The sequence below is a fragment of the Meleagris gallopavo genome, chromosome Z (genome assembly GCF_905368555.1).
Source record: "Meleagris gallopavo chromosome Z, MGAL_WU_HG_1.1, whole genome shotgun sequence".
Taxonomy (NCBI): Eukaryota; Metazoa; Chordata; class Aves; order Galliformes; family Phasianidae; genus Meleagris; species Meleagris gallopavo.
Genome location: NC_139435.1, coordinates 41,654,893 through 41,668,981, shown reverse-complemented (window position 1 = coordinate 41,668,981; position 14,089 = coordinate 41,654,893). Strand labels below are relative to the sequence as shown.

At 49.6% G+C, this 14,089-nt stretch overlaps 1 protein-coding gene across 3 annotated transcripts in view; it reads left to right on the top strand.

Moving 5' to 3' along the window:
* The first annotated feature begins 3,516 nt into the window (after positions 1 to 3,516).
* The window catches only part of PTCH1 (patched 1), a 65,898-nt gene continuing 55,325 nt past the window's right edge, over positions 3,517 to 14,089 (top strand). For 2 of the 3 annotated variants that reach the window (XM_085213057.1, XM_085213056.1), the window contains exons 1-2: positions 3,517 to 4,480; positions 5,335 to 5,527. In XM_085213057.1, coding sequence (XP_085069183.1) covers positions 4,040 to 4,480; positions 5,335 to 5,527 — 634 coding nt within the window. In that variant the 5' untranslated portion in view covers positions 3,517 to 4,039. Of the gene's footprint in view, positions 4,481 to 5,334; positions 5,528 to 5,583; positions 5,962 to 14,089 lie in introns of those variants that run through there. The other variant, XM_085213058.1, reaches the window with a different exon arrangement.

Genomic DNA, 14,089 nt, shown 5'->3' with positions numbered 1-14,089 from the left:
GGCCAGCCCGAGGCAGCGGGGCGGTGTCAGGGCTGTGTCCAGAATACTGCGGGTTCCGACGGCTCCTGGCAGACCGAGGGCCTCCGGCAGCGGCTGGAGAGATGTATCCTGGTCCTGGCCTGGAGTCACTACGGGGTGGGCTGTGCACTGACGCTGTGGCTGGACGGGAACTGGTACTGCTGAGAAGCACTGAGGAGGGGATGGAGGAAGAGGAATCCTTTGAAATCTTCACTTTCAAGAGCCGGGAGATAAAGAACCGGCAGCTGACTCGGAATTAAAATGTCTCGGGCTCCACTGTTTCTGTCCCCGTTTCACACGCACACGTACACACACGCACGCACTCACACACGTACACCTTTTATTTTCTCCTGCCTTTGCCACAGTGTATAAAGCCCTATTGAGACGTGTAGGCGTGATGTGTAAACCGGATTAGCAGTATGAAAGAAAGGCATACAATGAGCCGGGATTGTTTTACTTTCTTTTCATTTCTCACGCCTATATCTCTAATAAATTTGTTGCTCCAGCAGTGGGTCAAAGAGATCGTGTCACTCGGCTTTCTTGCAGGATCGAATGGCAGAGATCATGGCAATGCATGCCCTGATTCTGCCAGGGCTCGGACCGCGTCTCGACACCGCGCCTTGCGGTCCGAAACGGACAAAAACTGCTCCTCGTAACTCTCCACACGCACTGCAGCCCCACATTCGGCAGAGCGCTGTGCCAGAGCCTGGGGCTGTTCCGAGGACAATTTGGGTTTGCAAGACTCAGGCCCCGGGCGGAGCGGGGCGGGATCCAGGGACGCTTCCAGACCTGGGGGCTCCTACAGCCCCCCTCCTCCCGGACGATGGAAGAGCGCAGAACCCCGCAGCTGAGGAGGCACAATGCCCACGGCAGTCTGCGGAGAACGCCCGCGCTATTGGGCCGGTGCCGCAGATCCCTCATTTGCTCCTTTGTGGCGTGCAGAGCGGCTTTCCATTAAAGGAGATCAGGGATAATTAGCCGCATTATTTTGACAAGTTGGCTTGAGCAGCGCCTTTCTTGCCGAGCTGGGGAGGGGCAATGGGGCCGCTTCGCGCCGTCGGCTCCGTCCGCGCGCGGGACCCTTCGAGCGGCCCCGGGCTGCGGGTGGGGCGCGGGGCTGACCAATGCCCGGCTTGCGGTAGCAGAGCCGGCGCGGGGCGTCCGCGGGAGATAGAAATTACGTGGATGCCCGGTGAGCGCCGCAGGGCAGGGCCTCGCCCCAGCGTCGGTTTTATATCGAGGCAGCCAGATGCTGTGGCAGCACGGCGCTCCGGGTGCTGTGTCCGCAGGCGGAGGGGAGCCCGGCATATGAGTTAAAATTAAATCAGCGTGTTATCTGCTCCCAAGCTATCAGGTTTGGTCTCACTGGCTGCGGGGAGCGCAGTGTGCAGGGCTGCGGCGGACACGAAGGGGACAAACCCTGAACCACGAAGAGGCTAGCCCTGGGATACACTGCCCTGTTGCCAGATACGAGAGCTCAGCCCCTACTGCCCACGTCTTTGGCGCAGCACAGGCACGGGGTGAGGGCCCACAGGATCCTGCGGTTGCGTGAGGACACAGAGCTGTGGGCACAGAGGGCAGTTGCACGCCGCGGGGATCGTGCATCACAGATTTACCGTGGGGCAGGGCTTGGGAACGGCGTTATCGCGGGGAATGCAGCACGCAGGCATCAGCCGTGAGGCAGCCACGGCCTTGACCACCCACGTGGAGACTCTTACACTGACACCTCTTCCGCAAGGGAAAAAAAAAAAAAAAAAAAAAAAAAGCGCAGAAACAAGGCCAATTAGATCGCTGTAGTAATTCACCTCTTGCGTGAGCATAAAAAATAAAAATCGCTCCAGACCACAGGGAGCGAGGGAAGAATAGGACAGCGCCTGTTGTACTCGAGTCCCCAGGCCGGACTCTGGCGCTCGTGGTGCCCGGGGCTGCTGTGGGGTCGCAGCCCTGCGCCTTGCACCGCCCCTCCAGCACTGCCTCTGGCCCCACAGCGAGCGGCGCAGCCGAAACCGGGGGCGGCCGCGGGGTCCCAAATGTGGTGTCAGCCTTCCGAGGGTGACAGTCCGCCGCACGGGCGCCCTCGGGCTGCTTCCTTCCGCGTTTGTGCGCGCACACATGCAGTGTCGGAGTGCGGGCAGCAGCTCCCCCTGGCACCACGCGGATTCTCCTCCCGGGGATCTGGAAACTGCGGGAAATGTGGGAAAAAACGGAGAGAAGGAGAGAGAAGGGAAAGGCATCTCCTGCCGGCGGTCCCGCGGATGGGATTCTCGCGCAGCTCTGCGGAAGGAGCTCCGCACGGGCGCAGTGCCCGCAGCTGCCCCGATGTCTCGCGGCCGTGAAGCAGGGCAGAAGGGGCCTGGGCGGCACAGCGGAAGAAACCCAGCGGCCAGGGCCCACCTTCGCGTTTAGTCTCTCATGCCTTTTTTTTTTTTTTTTTTTTTGTGTGTGTGTGTGTGTGTGTGTGTGTGTGTGTGAGAGAGAGAGAGAGAGAGAGAGAGAGAGAGAGAGAGATTCTAACCCCCTCACTTCCCTCCGTGAGTGCCCGAGGTGCGCCCCTCAGCCCCGGTCTCGCCGCGGGAGGGGTGAGGGCGGCCGTAGTTCATGGCTGATTCTCAATGAACAGAGACGGGGAGAAGCGGTGCCAAAAAAGTAAACAATCACTTATAGTTGGAGCAGCACTCGGCAGGACCAGGAACGCGGCATTTTGCAGAGTTTTATACTAAAAACATATTAAAAGTGGCTTTCCTCGGGTTTCAGTGAAAGAATGAGTCCTAAGTTAGAGCAGGCGGCTGCTGTGTAACTCTGACTCCTGCAAGCGCTCAGTTCTCATTGTGTTTTCCTAGCTGGACGGAGCGGTTCTCTCGCAGGGAACAAGTCTCCTCTTTAGTTTAAAGAGAGAGGGAGGCAGAAGAATCTGGCACTTTCCACCGCAGCATCCACTATCCTGTCATTATTGCTGTGAGCCTGGGAATCCGGCACAGACCTCCCAGTATTTGTTGCAGCTCGAGGCCAAGGTGCCTCTAAAAGGATTTTCTTTTAAGGGCTTTAGAAATCGTTCAATGCTACTTTCACCCCCGTCACTCTCTTTTTTAAAAGAGAAAAACATATTTCTCTGAGTTGGTGGCAAGAAAAGTTCTCTGTGTGCCTTGGTGTGCAGCATCCTGGACCGGGAAAAAGAAAAAGGGGGGGGGGGGGGCGCTAAAGGGGGGGAAAGAGAAAAGGATCATGAAAAGAAAACGGAGAAAAAGGGGGGGGAGGCATTCCTTAATGGAAGTATTGCATGCAAAAGAGGCTGGATCTCTTTAAGGCTCCCCCTGAAGCTGGAGATGCACACACAAGGGTTGCCTGCCTGGGTGGTCTCTCTACTTTGGTGAGCTGTTGCTAAGCAGCTAATAATAGTCATGTTTGCTGAGTAATTTCTGCCCTTCCCGAGCCAATCGCCTCGCAGAAACCCAAGCCATCTGACAGCCCCAGGGGCGGGCTCTCCGCTCTTTTTTTCTCCCTCTCCCTCTCTCGCTCTCTCTCTCCTCTCTTACTCCCCCCCCCCCCCCCCCTTCCACCCCTCCTCCTCTTTATCCAAATGGAGAGAGTCCTTTTTTTCTTCTTCATCTCATCTCTGGAGCCGAGGGGCTGCAGCTCGTCGCTGCCGCGCACACGCCGGGGGAGAGCACCAGGCAGCCGCCCGCCCGCCGCCGCGGCGGGTTCGAGCACGGAGCGCGGCGGGCCCGGCGGCCCGCGAGGATCTGCCCGCCGCTGAGGCAGGATGGTGCGGCGCGGCCGGGCAGCGCAGCAGCAGCAGCAGCAGCAGCAGCAGCCGGGGCCCGACGTGCCGCCACCGCGCCACCAACGCTGAGCGCCGCCGCGGACAGCGGCTTCCCGGAGGCAGCGGCGGCCTCAGCAGAAGGAGAAAGGAGGAAGAGGAGGCGATTTCCACGGGAGCAGAGGACAGCGCGGCCACAGCCGGGGGGTGCCGGGGGTCGCGCCCGCTGGGCGCGGGGAGCGGCCGCCGTCACCTCGGGGTGCGATGTGGCAATGGGAGGCGCGGGGAGCGACTCGGCCGGAGCGGCCGCGGCGGCAGCCGCCGCCCCGCGCCCCGCGTGAGGCGGCCGCGCCGCAACAGCCTCCGCAGCCTCCGCAGCAGCAGACCGCGGCCCGCAGCGCCGCCAGCCCCCGCGCCCCACGGGCCACCGGCGCTCCCCCGGACCCTCGGGCCCCGCCGCGGCTGCAGCTCCCTTGTCCCGCCCGCAGCGGCGGCGGCAACATGGCCTCGGCCGCTGACGCCTCGGAGCCGGAGAGCGGCAGCAGCACCGTGGGCGGCGGCGGCCACCCCGTTCGGGTGGCGAGGAGTGCCGGCGGCCGGCGGCGGCGGAGCGGAGGGACCCGGCGCGCCGCGGCGCACGACCGGGAGTATCTGCAGCGGCCGAGCTACTGCGACGCGGCGTTCGCCCTGGAGCAGATCGCAAAGGTGCATTCACTCTCTCCCTCTTTTTCCGGAGCTCAGCGCTGGCGCTGCGTTTGGCGGCGGGGGAGGGGGTGGTGTGTTTTCTCGCGGGGGTGGAAGGAGGAGATGGGAGCGCAGCGGCCACCAATAAAATGCTGGGAAAAAAGAGAGGGACGGCTGTGACTCTTCAGTGCGGGAGAGAGTGCCCTCCTTTCCCCCGTCCCGGCGTGGCTGCACCGGGCGGCCTCCCACGGCCGTGCTGCCTTTTCCCTTCCGCTCCGTCCCCGCGGTTCGCTACCGCTGTCCCCGGGCAGAGAGCTGGCAGCCGACCCCTAGCACAGTCGTGCTTTTTGGGGCCGAAGCACGACTGCCCCGCAGTGGGGTCCCCGAGCGGAGGCATCCCGTACCGTTCTCTCTCTGCGGGCGTGGGCTCCCACCGGCACGGCCGGCCGGCCCCGCGATTCCGGGCGCGCTGCGTTCCGGGAGCGGCTCGCCGGGCTTTGTACGGAGGGAAATGGAAAAAAAAGCCATGTGGCTGCCCTCTTCCGTTCACAAACACTGTAACACGCGGATGGCCGCTCCGCTCCCTAACAGCTTCCACTGCGGCTGCACGCACTGGCAGCGAACCGCTCCTGATCCCTGGCGTTGCCCACCACGTGGGTTCCGGAGCACGGCTGGGGCCGGCGGAAAGCAGCGCCGGGTGCAACTGCGCGGCGTTGCCCTCGGCATCCCGCGCCGAGCCTCCAGCAATGACTCCGCAGGGTTAAGGGCTTGCACGCCCCACGGCAGCGCCAGTCAGGGCCGCGGGGCGAAAACTAAGGGCCTATGGGACCCTGCCCGTGGGGGCCATCGCTGACTGAACCGCGCTTGCCTTGCAGGGGAGAGCTACCGGGAGGAGAGCGCCGCTGTGGCTGCGGGCGAAGTTTCAGAGACTGCTCTTTAACCTGGGCTGCTACATTCAGAAAAACTGCGGCAAATTCCTGGTGGTCGGCCTGCTGATATTCGGCGCGTTCGCGGTGGGACTACGGGCGGCCAACCTGGAGACCAACGTGGAGGAGCTGTGGGTGGAAGGTGAGTGCGGGGCCCCCATACCTCCATGGCCCGTCCCTTCCTACCGCCGTGCGCGGGGCTGAAGGCTGAGCGGGTAGCGCGCGGCGGTTGGGGCGGAGTGCGTCGGCCCCGGGCGGTGCGTACCACTTCCCCGCCCGCCGCGGGGGGAGGGCAGGAGGCGGGCCGTCCCCGTCGTGCGGGTGGGCAGCGGGACAGCGCGCCGCGCGGAGGGCTGCGGCTTTCCTTTGCGTGCAGCAGCGCGGCGGACGCCAGCGCTGCCGCGTCCTCGCGGCGAAGAGAGGGCCCGCGCCGGCATCGGCGCCCCTCCGCCATCTTGGGAGTGCGTGCGCCCGGGGCGGGGGGAGGGGTCGGATTCGAGGAGCGCGGCGCGGGCGGCTGTGTGTGGTCCGGAGCTTGGACAGCGTTCAGCCGTGGGGGAGAGCGGCTGTCTGAAGGTAAAAACAAAACAAAACAAAAAAAAACCTCAGCAAAACTAAAAGTAGGGAGGAAAAAAAATATTAAAGGCAGACTGTCGAAGTGACGCTGCCTTCAGGCACATCTTCGCGGTCCCGGTTCGGTGCCCCTTGTCAGAACGTGAAGCCGTGATGATCCGTGCCGAGGCTGGCCCGCGCTGCCGTGTCTCCTTTCGGGGGAATGCTGTTGACTTAGCATCAGATTCCTGTCGGCAGGTCTGAGGTAACGGCAGGCGGAGCCCGCTGGCTGTGGCGGCTGCGCTGGGTCTTGTGTAAAAATCGCTCGCAGCAGAATTTGGCTTATAAAAGTTAATGAGAAGAGCTGCATAAATAATCGTTACTAAATAGTGCTCTGTGTGTGTAGAAGAACCCTGCACTGAGCCAAACACAGCCAAGCACTGTTTTGGAAATGGTCTGTGTAGCCTGCGGATGAGTGATGATGTGCAGGGCCAAGCTCCATCCCTGACCTGACATCCACGGTGAGGCCACACCTAAGTTCATGGACCGTGAATCCACGGCCAGTTTTCTGTTATGGAAATAGCGTATAGCTGATGGAATTTCTTTTTGGTAGAGTAGAGCAAGAAGTGAGTGAGCATGGTGAGACTGTTGCTCTGAGCAGTAGCAACAGCAGGCACTGCCAGAGCCTCCCCTGCACACCTAGGGGTTGTCCTAGTCACTAGGTCCCACGAGCCCTTTACATTGCAAACAACATTTTTTTGGTTAATTTTTTTTAGTCATATTCTTTCCACCTCTGCTTCCATTTAAGTATTTAGTAGACACTACTTCATCACAGTCCCATCCGCTGTGCTTCCTTGTGGTATGCTGAGGGTTCTATTATGAGGAAAGACAATCCCATGTTAATGCCACTTTCTTTTCCCAGTAGTTTAGTAGCAAGAAACTGCTTGCTGGCAGCACCTACATGATTGGCCAAGCAGCAAAAGTGTAGTTGTCAGCAGAGAAATACATTCTGCATAATAGCCACTTATTTCAGTTAGTGCACTGATATCATTATTTTCAAGGTTGGGAGAAGGGAGTCCCTTGTATAAAAATGAACTGAAATTTATTTCTGAGGTTCTTATGGCCAAAGTGAACTCATTAGGCAGCTGGTTGTACAAAATTGACCTGTGTAATTTGAGTTTAATTTTCATGTTAGAATTAAATAATGTGAATATTAGAACTTATATAAAGTTTAGAAACTTACTTAATTTCTCAAGTGCACAAAAATGCAAGCTTATTACAATTGACATAAGTCATTCTGCATTTAATTTAGCTTACAGGCTTCCTGTTCTAGCACTGTGTGACCACCAACACAAGAAGTCTTGCTAAGTTGTGGAGGTTCTGTAACTGTTCTGGTCATGAACGAGGGTACTGCATGAATAAACCTAATGAATAGCAATTAAGTGTTTAGACACAGAGACTGCAGGCAGAAGTATGTAGTGAGAATTTGAAATGGGAAAGGTACAGAGGGAGTGGTATGGAAAACGGTCTTCTTCCATTGCAGGATTGGAGAGCAATGACTAAACTCACTTTTCTGAGCTCAGGACACAAGGTCCTCACATCTTGAGCTTGTAGTTGTGTTATTCCCCCTGAAAGTTATTGTAGTAAGGGAGCCCTTAGATCAATTTTTCTTTTAATAGAAGCAGTGGCTTAATTGCACTTTTTACTAAAAATAGCCACCTCAGTGTTGCCTTTACCCTTTGTATACCAAGAGTTTGAATGAATTGGGCAGTGTTGGGCAAATACGGTGTATTACTTGAAATAAGCTTCAAGTAATAATTGCAATGAAAGGAGTTTTGAATTACTACTGAAGGTTTTGTTTGTTTGTTTGTTTGTTTTTAACAGCTATTACTGCTGAATAAATTGTCAGTATTTTCATAAAGAGACTGATTTTATATGGTGCATTTCTGAATACCATACAGGCTGGAACATAATCAGGTACTGGAGTTTGCTAGAAGTAAATGTTTGCTCTAAAACTATAACACAATTAAAAACAGTAAAGTGAAACTTGAACGAGTTTTAAGACCATCCACATTCCAAGATAAATGTTTCGTAGTCAGGGCCTGAAACTATGATGGTTGACATATTTACATAAGCAGTTCAGAAATGCACCTCGTAGGCAAACTTTCAAATAGAGAAGATGCAATACAGATCTCCAAAACATTATTTCTTTCAGTTTTCTTGTATTAGTCTTTCAGAATTTGTGCCAATGCTCTTGGCCTTCTGTGAGCTTACTGATACCAAAGTAACAGGATTTCAGCTTTCCACTGAAATTCTTTCTTGGCACTAAGTGTTGCAGAGTAGCTTTATTTTATTTTCTTTTGTTTTTAAAAACTCAATCCTGCTCTGGCTGCTGTACAGAGCAGTTCATTTATTACTGTATGTCCCACAGTATGCTCTCAGTCTATGATCTTGTCTTGTAATCTGTTTCTGGCACTCTTGGATGGGCCACATACCTTGCTCTCATTGGTAGGTCTGTCATCCCCAATACTGTTGTAGGATGCTCATTTTAGTTTCTTTAGCAAACAAATCCTGGACTGGCTTTTAAGTGCCAGTTCTGTTAGCTACATTCTTTCAGCTTTGGTTGAACTGCTGTGTGTGGGTGTCCATGCATAAGGCAGTTGCAGAAACTGTTTAGCATCTTTATACATCATACACCCTGGAGAGAACAAAAAGGGCTTTGCATTGATTTCCTTTGAGACTGAATTTTCTTTGACACAGACGTGGTTTTAGAAACATCCATTCATAACTAGGAAGTGCTCTGGATGGAAAAGAAATCATGCCCATAACTGGTTATGTTTTCTGCTACCACTTTAATAAGAACTCTCAGACCCTGCAGTCTGAGAGTGAACAGCAGTCACACATGTAAATTTACCGCATCTGCTTCTGAAAGAAGGTAGTTTTGTAACTCCTGAGAAGATTCTGTTGAGACTGAAATTTCACTACTGAGTATCTTGAATGACGGAGATTGGAACAGATCCAACAGGGATAGATACTCTCATGTTGTTCCTTGATACTTCAATTCATATCACCATTGTCTTGGGATTTTTTCTCACTTTTAAAATACCTTTTCCTTCACTGAAAGTCAAAGATCATGGTGTTCTTTCCTTCTTTCCTTCCTTTCTGCAGTTTTTATTTTATGCTGGCTGTAGCTCAGTTGAACCTTTTCCTCCTTAAGTAATTTTCTGTGGTGCTAGTCCTCTTTGCAAAACTAACCAAGGCCGAACACACAGTGCCCCTTCTTCCAGCCATTTAGAAGCAAGAGAGTGGGTCGTACAAGCAGACATAAGAAAACTGTTACAGTCTGCAGGGAAGAGGAAATGCTGTAGTGGTTATGGGGAAGTTTCAGCACTGATGCTTGAAATAAAGTATATAGTTATTGTAAGTGAATTAGCATCAAATGTGTAGACTGATGAAAGTGAATTTTTGAACTATGTGTAAAATTGTTTTCTTTCACTCTAAAGGGGAAAATAACAACTGACTACTGTTCTATTTGTGGCTGACTTGTCTTAAAAAACAGTACTCTACACGTGGAGTGTAAAAATTAGATGAAGAAGAGGAAAGTATGCAAGTGATGATGGAACCAGTATATTTCTGTCAGTTGTCAGTTTGTTTAACCCAGTAAAACCAAGTGCGGGTGGAGAAGAAAGTTATTCTTAAGTTCTGCCTAAAGCATCAGTTAACTTTAGACCAGGATTATCTGGAGAAACAAAAAGGAGTAGTAGAAGAACGGATCCTTGAGGATTTGTTGTTTCAAGGAGACAAATTTATGTGAGTGGGCTGAAGGAACGTTTGCTTTAATGTAGTAAGCAGAAGTTGACCAGTCAATTGTAATTCAGTTCTTCCTTACGTATGTACACTCATTTGCAGCAGCAGAGAAGTGCTGTTTAGATGTACTTGCCTTCTTGTCACTGCAGCAGTTACTTCACTGTGAATTTAGGCAGGATTTTGGTTGGGTATGTGTCAGTCTAGAGATTTGTTTTCTGTCACATCACCAAATCCTTTTGTTTCATATGGACCATGTGACATAAGACATTACTGATCTCTGAACTCTGTCGCATAGTGTTATATGTCAGTTAGGGTGTGTAAGGGTTCAGTGAAAGATATTTACTTAGAAATTTCTGAGTTAACTGTTTTGTTTGAATTGTAGTGAGGTGGGGGTCAGCCTCTTCTCCCAGGTAAGTAGTGACAGGATGAGAGGTAGTGGCCTGGAGTTGTGCTATAGGGGAGATTCAGGGTGGGTATTAGGAAACATTTCTTCTCTGGAGTGATGAGGTATTGGAAGAGGCTGCCCTGGGAGGTGTTGGACTCACCATCCCTGGAGGTGTTCAAGAACCGTGTGGATGTTGGCACTGAGGGTCACAGTTAGTGAACGTGGTGCTGGTGGACTGACAGTTCGACAAGATGATCTCAGAAGTCTTAATGATTAAATTTAATGGTTCTGTGATTGTACTATGTGGTTTCTCAAATGCAAAAATAGTAGCAGTGTTTCCATATGACAGTTGAAGAATAGTTGTATAGGCAGTGTGCTTTTTTGGAAGTTTACATGCCAAAATGAAATTGTTCTTCAATCCATACTTCTGTGTTGAAGATTAACATCAAATTCTAGTATTTAAGCTTAATGTGATGTTTCTGGGTAACTACAGCAGGACAGTGGGCATTATATTACTGTGGGGTGAACTTGCTGTGTTTTTGTATATTGAGATGTGTTGAGAAAAGACATTTGAAGGTTTTAATTACATGGTTGTATGATTGTTGTCTTTAAAACAACTGCTGTTGAAATAAAAATCACTGAGGCTCTCTGTCAAGTTCCGTCTTGACTACACCTCCACGTCACTGCTCAGTGTTGGTGCCCGGTGTTGGAAGGTTCATACATCACAACCAAAAAAGAAGCTAGATTCAGTATTTAAATTTTTTTTGTCTTTGTTTTAATGAAGGTATTGCACGTGGAATTTTTGTGTTGTTGAGAAGAAGGTGAAAGGAAAAATCCTGAACTCAGTGAACACACTGACAGAAGCTAGAATGACCTTAGCATAGCCAGATGTTTACTCAGTGTTATTACGAAGCCCCAGGCAACTAACAGAGGACTCCTGCTCTACTTCTTTGGGAAAGTACAAGAGGAGAGCCCTCTTCTGTAGATCTTGGAAACCACCTAGGTTGTAACTGCAAGGTCACATTGGTGCTTTTGCCTTTTAGATTTCAAAGACCTTTAATTTACTCAGGACTCCAGAAAATGCATCATAGTTATTCTTTCCAAACTTAACAGGCTGCAGCTAATACGAATGCCAGAATGTGCCCTGTAGATCCTTGTTTGGAGGAATCCATTCACTTCTCTATTGAGATTTGTATTTGAACAGTGCAGTGCCTCACCTGCACCATTCCTCACTTCCTTTCTCTTGAACTTTGGGTGACTTTTGCTCCCTGTCATTTTGCTGGTAATGAACAAGACGAGAGACATTTCTGTAGTTCTGGAGAGCTTGGTGATTTCCATGCAGAAATGTTGATATGAGATAGAATAGTTGAAAGCCACACTATTTTCATGTTGTTCACTATGTCACTGCAGCTGAGCTGGAACAAGGGGAATGTAGGTAAGCAGTAGAGTAAGCAGTAGGTAAGCTGTGTGGGTGTCTGCTGCTGTAGAACAGAACAAACACTTCATTTGGGAAGGACCTACAGAGATCAAGTCCAACTATCTGAGCTCTTCAGGGCCAGCCAGAAGTTAGGGGGTGTTTTTGTAGATGTTGTCCAAACAGTGCTTGAACACTGTTGAGCCTGTTCTACTATTTGACTATCCTCACAGTAGGCGTTTTTTTTCTCAAAGCTCATCTAAACCTCCCTTGAAGTACTGGTATGGATGAATGGTTTGCTGGTCTACGATTATCTTCCATTACCTGCTAAATAGACTGTCATTAGTTTTTGTTTGTTGTTTTTGTCTTTTTTTTGTGTGTGTGTGGAGAACAGACCTTCCTTTCTCATTGCTCTTCAGCAGATGCTGCGTTCAGACAGTGAAGTGAAAAAGCTACAAGTACTCAAAGTTGCTTTTACCAGAGAATGCATTAAGAGAAGTTCCATTACCTCAGCCCGACTCCCATCTATTTTCATGTGTTTTTTTTTTTGTGTATATGTGTTTTTGTTTTCTTTTTTTAATGTGAGAAGAGGTCATCAGAGCCCTTTTACTAAACATTTGTGTACTCCACAGAAAATAGTAATGTTAGATAGTGTGTGCACATAATGGTTCTTGACCACACAACAGTTGCAAAGGCTGTTACACAAAAGTTACGCATAACTATTAGGAGGCTCCAGAGTATGACAGCTTCCAGATGTATGAAATGACCAATCCCTTTGTTTAGATTACACACCACAGCTGATGTCTAGATTAGTGCTGGCTGGACAAAGCTATGGGAGATTTGTCTGGTTTCCACAATACCATGTTTATATTTCATTTGTATTTCTCCTTCAAAGCTGACCTCCCTGTGACCTGCTGGAGCTGTGTCCACTAGAATGCTAGTTTTGATGTGTGTGCAACTGCTTTTCTTTTGGTGCCTAAGAGAATGTGTTCTCATTTTGATATTTGGCATTTATAGCCCTTTTTTAAAATTTCAATTATACAGTGAAATACACACTTCAACCTATAGTCATCCAAGTAAACTGCGCTTATAAAGTTTTCTGCCCTGCAGCTTGCTTGCTAAGAATATTTTGATTGGTTGAAATAGTGATTTGATTATGGACATCATGGTGCTGTCCCTTGTCAGGCATTTCTCTTGTCTTAAAAGTTCAGTGTTGCAGTCTCTGCACAGTGTTACTTCTCTGCACGTATGAGGGTATGGATATATGTGGTTCTTGCTGCTTTTCTTGGAGTTCAACAGAAGCAGGAATACAGTGCTCTACTGAAAAGTTAGTTCTTTGTGTCTATCATACGGTTAGTTATACCAGTCATCCTCACTTATCTTCAGCTGACATCTGTCTTGTACAATGCAGGAGTTTGTATTTTGCTTGTACTTTTTAGTAATTCTACTTGGGAAAACCTGAAGAAACCAGTAAAACTCTTTCATGGCTAAGTGGTTCTTCTATGGTAAGAAGTGTCGGGGTTCAGAAAGGTAAAGGTACAAGACTTTCACTAGTACTTACTGTGTGAGTTCCCATTGTTGATTTACTGGAGTAGCAGATTCCTGAGATGGTGCCACACCACAGAAAACTCAGCACTTTGGAGCATGATTTCTGCACTGATAAGCATAGTGGCCACCTTATTTTAGTGCCTTTGAAATCAAGGTCAGGAAAATGTTCTGCTCGTGTTTTGCATGATCTGTGCTATTACAGCATGCTAAATAAGACTGATCAGTAGTGAGTACAAATAAGCTGTGCAATATAGCTTATTTTTATCTAGCAGTGTCGAGTTGGAATAATCGTGGCCCATTTTTCACTGCACTAAAAATACATGGAGTGGAATTGCAAGGAATAACTTTGATTTCAGGATTTAAAAATAGTTTTTAATTTTTCTTTTCAGGATAAATTTAGATTTATTTTTTTTTAATAGGAAAATTTAATATCCATAAAAACAGTTTACTTGCTGTTATTTTATTTTTTTTTTTTTCATTCAGCATTTCCTCAGTTGCTATAAACATCCAGAATTTGGCAGACAAATATTTTCTGAAGTAAAAAGTCCTTCATAGGAACTGCTGACTGTATATACATTTTGGTGTATGGAGAATTTTAATTTTGGCTTTTTGAATGAATGTCTTGGCTTTAACTTCTGCTTGGTTTGGTGAAAGCATAGTTATTGCAGTCCGTGAGCAAAATATATAAGAGGTAAGGGAATGAGCAGTACCATAACCCAACTTTTTCAGCAGAGGTGCTGCTCCTTTAGAGAATTGTGCTGAATTTAATTTCAGCTTTAAATGTACAAGTAATCATTGTATATTTAAAGCATGTGTGTAGAGCTTATGAGCAAGAAAAAGCTAGTATTTTTAAGGTATGTGTGCAGTGTTTTACATGCATGTACCTGAAGCTGGAACTCAGCCCTTAAGCTGTAATAGAGTTTTCATTTACTAACAGTAAGATAAATTAAAAGAAACAACCTTCTCTTGTTTACCTGTCTGATGCATTTCTGCTTTTC